A 5,846-nucleotide genomic window follows, 5' to 3' on the forward strand; every position below is an offset into this window, starting at 1 on the left:
ATACTGAGATCCAAAATTGGTCTCTAGTCCCCAGTTCTCTTTGGCACTAAAAAGAATCTGGAGTAAAACCAGGATCCTAGTTGGTCTGTTGGGACTTCTTGGATGACTTTTATAGCAGTTTTTGTATCTCTACTGCTGCATGAATTCTCTGACTGGGTGGAATGCTGGGGGGGGGTCTTGTTGGGGCTTTTGGATAAAAGGTGAAGGGAATTACATAACCTCTGGAAACGATCCTTAGCCCCCAGTCATCAGTCGTTATGTATCAGCAGGAGTTCGGGTGCAAGGAAAATCTTCCCCCAACTGCTTCCAGAAGTAAGCAATAGGCCCCCCCCCTCCAAGACTGCTGATAGGGCTGTCCAAAGAATGAATCCCTTGAACCCTGATTCTGCGGACCACCCCTGCCTCTGAGAAGTCTTTCACTATAGCTCACCCCTCTGCCCTGAGGGGAGTCCAAACCATGTGTGTCCTGGAAAGGCTTCTTGGATTTCTTGAACACATCTCAACACTCATGTGATTATTGGAACAGGATTGTTGAGAAGTGGAAAAATTTATGCCCACAGCAGATAAAGTCTTTTCATCCTGTTCACACCTGGAGAGAGTTTCCTTTACTTTGTGACCAAATAAAGAAGATCCGTCAAAGGGAACACTGACAAAGGAAGACTAATATGGTTCTGCAAAGTCGCACAGGCACATCCAAGCGTGTCTGCAAATAGCAAAAGCTTGAAGCTGCTGACCTGGTTGCCACTTTGGTTGCATGCGCAATAAGCCTCATGGATGAGTTTGAGATAGATTCCACGGTAGCTAGCTGGAAGGCCACTTTTTCCTGGACCCCCTTGGCGACAGCTCCTGCCAGCATATTGGACAGCTCCTTGACCCTTTGAAGTCTTGTGAAATTTGCCAGAAAGTTCAAGGACTTGATGGAGAAAGTCAATGATGCATAGACCTGCTTCCCAAATCTATCAATCACCCTGGACTCTTGGTTTGGGGGATGGACAGTAGAACTTTCCTCAGCTAGTTCTTTTTTGGTGGCGGCCACTGCCACCATGGGATCTACTACTAAGCCCTTAGCCCAATGCAGTTGATATTCTGGAGCAGTAAGGATTTGGTTAAGTCTCCGGGGGACTGGTTTCACAGAGTCAGGAGCCTTCCACGCTCACTGAGCAATTAGTTTGTTTAAATCGTCAGCGGGCGGGGTCACCCAGGAGGTAGCTGGGCACCTACCAAAAGCCTGCAAGTACAAAGATTCCTGCAAAGATGATTTTTTTGACTTCCAATAACCCCTCTGTTTTAGGATCCCCAGAGTGTCAACAAAGGAGACATCTTTTAGGGGGTGACAATGGGGAACCCTGCCCTTCATCGAAATCTGTGTCCTCTGCGACGGATTGTTCAGGAGAATCAAGGTGTTTCCTCTTACACAATCTCTTCCAAGGGGGCTCCTCAATGGGAACATCTGAGGAGGACTCGGAAGCGGGAGTGCCTTTAGAAGGCAATTCTTGCAACAGTGGTAAGTGCTGTCCAGGGGTACAGATTGGTGGCTGAACTGCGCAGCCGAAAGAGATATGGCCAGCACCATATAAAAACTCAGGGCCGGCTCAAATCCCCCAGGACTGACGGCAAAAACACAGTCCTGGGGACCCAATGGTGCTGAAGGCACAAATGGGAAACAGAGCTAGACTCTGCGCCGCCGAAGACAGAAGGGTTGTCAGCGACAAAGCCATCGGTACCAGAGATGTTGATGTTTAGAGGTCTAAAGCCTGCATCAAGGTTAGAGGAGAATAATGAGGAGTGGATGGAGGAAAACCCTCTGTACCATGAGGGAGAGGGGCTTGAGAAGAGGATTGGAGACGCCAGGCTGTCAAGATATGATCTACCAACCTAACAATATCAACCTCAGAAAGACTTCTGGTGGAGCACATGGATAATCCAGAAGGCAAATCGAGTCTCTCTAGGAATAGACTAGGGAGCTGACCATGGAATGGTTCCAAAGATGGAGAACAGATGGACCCAAGTTCTGTAGACACCACTAATTTCAGCATCGTTTGCTGTACCATGGGGAAAATAGGCACAGAAATGGTAGAAGTGACAGTCGGCATTGGTAGAGCTGTAGTCAAAGTCGGACCCATGGTAGTTGCACTTGGAACAGTTGTAGCCAGTGAAGAAGGGTCTGGGGTGGTTATTGGTGCCAGGGATCTAGACTGCTCCTAGAGCCTTGGAACCTTAACTTTCCGTTCTGAAGATGAACCCTCGGAAGCATGTTTATGTTTTTTGACAACTGGTGCCAATGGAAACGTCGGTACTGAATGGGAGGATTTTGATCCAGAGGCTGGAGGGGACTGGGTGGCCTTGGACAAGGCTTCTTCAAAAGGGGGTTTAAGTAGCCCTTTGAGAATCAGTTTATTCTTCCTCTCTGCCAAACCCTGCCAGATGGAACAGTCTATACTCATAATGGGGAACACCCAAGCAGTAAAAGCAGGATTTGTGGTTGTCCGAGTTTGGCATTTATCCGCCGTACTCTACACATTGCTTAAACCCTGTAGTGGAACTTTTCGGCTTTTCTGCCATATTCCTGCCAAAACAAACAGGAAGTCAGTAAAAGATAAAGACAGAACGTTTTAGAAAATAGGACTTCACTCACACAAAAGGAAGGGGGAAAAATCTACCAACAATGGTAGAAAGGCTAGCAACGGTAGAGAGAGAGGAAAGGGAAAAACTACCAACGATGGAAGAGGGAGAATTTATCAATGGTAATGGAAAACTTACAGTACACATGCTACGGATAGACCAAGTATTAAAAGATAGATAGGTTTTAGAGGCATAGGAAGAATAAGGACATATACAAATATACTTAGCTACAAAAGAGTTGGCAGACCCGTCTTGTCGTAAGAGAGGCAAATGAGATCTAAGGTAATGTGGAGATGAGCATTGTGGGTAGATTTGCAGCTTGAGATATTTTTTTGGCTGACGCGAACTATATAACAAACGGATCGGTTTCGAGGATCAGAACTGTAACCCACAAGTCAAGAAGAGATGAAGATTGACATCAGATCACAGCAGAATCAAGTTAGTTATATAATGGTAACTTATGCAGCTGGTAAGGCAGAGTTGTGTGAGTAAACTTACCCTAACAGTAGGTGTTTGAATTCACTGCTATAGTTGCCTTAGCTATGTGGGTTATACCCTGCTAAGGAAATAACAGCCAGCCAAGTTTCAAAAACCTTTATGGCATTTTCCTTACATCCAAACCGCTAGTCAGCTTGAATTGAGTCGACTTAAGTCAGGTTTGGGCACCAAGCACTTCAATGCTTAGTACTTTCATGCAAACAAGTAAGAGGGATGATAAAATCCTAAAAAGGACACTGCTAAGAAAACAAGATATCCTTAACAGGATATACTGCATATAGCCAAGGCTTCTGCAGCAGTGATCCATACGATGAACACCTAGCTAATATTACACTACTTTTAACTTTCATCAAAATGGGAAATGAGTTACAGATGAAGCAATTAAGCTTAATTTGATCATCCCAGCAGCAGTTGGCAGTCATATTAAAAGATCTCACTGATGCTGGTCATATACACCAGATGACAGAGCCTTTAATAAGCATCTTAACAGATATTACAAACGTTGCCACTCTCTGAAGAAGCCAGGAAATGAAGTTTCTTGAGAGCAAGTGACATATACTTCCTCTCCTGCCGATAGCTATACTGTGGGAAGAGACAAGCCATATGTAATGAGGATTTCCAAGTGCTCTAAAAGTCAGGGCAGTGGTGAAAGGGCCATCTCCTTGCATACAGTGCCTATGTATTAGGAATTCTGTTGTAGAAACCTTTATGATGAACATCTGCAGAGTTTCTGCACATTTTTCTAGAAAGTACTGAATAAATACAGCACTAACCAAGGCGTAAAAAAATAAGAAATAACCTCTGTCTTTACAAATAAAGGCACTTCTAACCTAGTGACATCCTTACCTGAATTTATTTTTAAAAGCTTACGACTTAACCCATACACAACAGATGGCTTGCACTTTTTCTACTTACATTTTTTTATAATGATTACCATACAAAATAAATAAATACCTCACGCATCTTTGTAATTTTTGAAAAATGTGAAAGATGATACTAACAGACTCCAACACCACCTACAACTCCTCATAACATAATAAACAAATTAAAAAAGGCCTTAACTCTGGTACTTTTCACTCTTTGCATTAGCTGGAAATGTCCCAATCACATGCATTCCAGTGGACAAATCAACCCAGATATCAACATGCTTTTTTTGATCATGTTTATTAACAATGTACAAAATATTTACAGAAAAAAAAGACAAAACTGCACACATGAAAATGGTTCTCAAAGAGACCAATAAATAAAGTTTTCACAGAAAACATGATAACATATGGAGCAGCAGCAGCAGCTTTTCAAGACTCTGATTGTACACACAACACTGTAGACAAGGTTTTAATTTACCTGTACAGATATAAATTAGTAATTCTTTGCAGAGCTTTGAAACCAAACAAAATATCTTATAAAACTATAACAGTACTAATGAGAACATATGGTTCCTTTACAGTCATCTGCATACAAACAATTTATACCTGTAAAAACACTTTTAAAAAGGGTCAGGAGCCAATAAATGACCATCAGTTATAAACCTCGACAACTGAACGTTCATATGATCAAGCTGTAATCTCCTGTTAAACTTTGGTTTTGGTAGTACACTGGCTACTAAAACACCTCGGAGAAGGATCACACAAAACAGGTCTTTCCTCACTACAGTGAGGAAATCTCAGTCCATGGATTACTGACAAATACCATATGGTTTTCAGTGGCATGCTTGTGTCAAAGATAAGTTTTTGATTAAGGAGGTCATCTCCAGTTTAGTCCATTTGAAAACATAAAAGATATGTTGTAGATCCACCCCAACATACTTTTCCTCAGTACTGAAGAATCAACCCAACCACTGTATATTACAACACTGCTGATCACAATACAAAATTTAGAATACACCGAATATTACACATTTGACGATTATTTTTCCAATATTCAAATATAATCAGCTAGGGAAAAAAATCACAGAATGATCTCCCTTGCATCCCCGGGTACTGCAATGGCATTTTGCCACTGACCTGGTTCAGAAAGAAAATACGGCAGTGGTTACTGGATCTGACATTTATAATTACTTGCTGGGTTAAAGTGCCTGCATTATGTGACATTTATAACTCTGCAACAGAAATAACAGTTGTTGAAAGGGGGTACAGCATCCTCCTGACTACAAGAACTACATAGGATTAAGTTATACTACTGTTTTGTGCATTGTTTGGAATGGTACAGTTGACATATCTTTGAAAATAAATTCAGACTGCCAAAACACTGACGACTTTGGCAAGAACAGCGGTTCCTTTTGTTGAAAGTCTGAGATACACTACTATGCAGTTTTAGCACTCCTGTGCTCCATCCGTTTGTATAAAGAAACCAGCAGGGTTCACATCATGTGAACGAAGTGCAAGGTAAACTCCATCCAGAGTTGAATTTCATTTAATTATGCCTCACAGAAGCAAAAGAAAAGAGCAGTGCCATCCAGTGCTCTGACACCAGGACACAAGTGGTCTTCATATCAAGAAATGTTGCTCTTAAAACAATGGCCTGGTCCATTTATGACTTCTTTGTTCCAAAGAGGTTAGTGAGTTGCTCAGACAGATGACAACTTTCTGCTCTTTAAATAAAGGAGCTGCTCATTAAGTCCTCACTCGCTTAAGGCAAAGTCTTACACTTTATCAGCTAAGGTAATGGAGGGCCATTGACGCCCGGATGGTAGAAAGCACATTTACCTTCATACCTGCAGTTGCCTT

At 42.2% G+C, this 5,846-nt stretch overlaps 1 protein-coding gene across 3 annotated transcripts in view; it reads right to left on the minus strand.

Annotated features, from left to right (window-relative positions):
- Positions 1–4,273: 4,273 nt before the first annotated feature.
- The window catches only part of PPP1R10 (protein phosphatase 1 regulatory subunit 10), a 357,506-nt gene continuing 355,933 nt past the window's right edge, over positions 4,274–5,846 (minus strand). For all 3 annotated transcript variants that reach the window (XM_044084477.1, XM_044084478.1, XM_044084479.1), the window contains one exon: positions 4,274–5,846. This exon is cut by the window's right edge and continues 39 nt beyond it. In XM_044084477.1, the coding sequence (XP_043940412.1) occupies positions 5,776–5,846 (71 nt within the window). In that variant the 3' untranslated portion in view covers positions 4,274–5,775.

Source organism: Protopterus annectens, chromosome 9.part0 (genome assembly GCF_019279795.1).
Source record: "Protopterus annectens isolate FY-2018-M chromosome 9.part0, PAN1.0, whole genome shotgun sequence".
NCBI classification, from domain to species: domain Eukaryota; kingdom Metazoa; phylum Chordata; order Ceratodontiformes; family Protopteridae; genus Protopterus; species Protopterus annectens.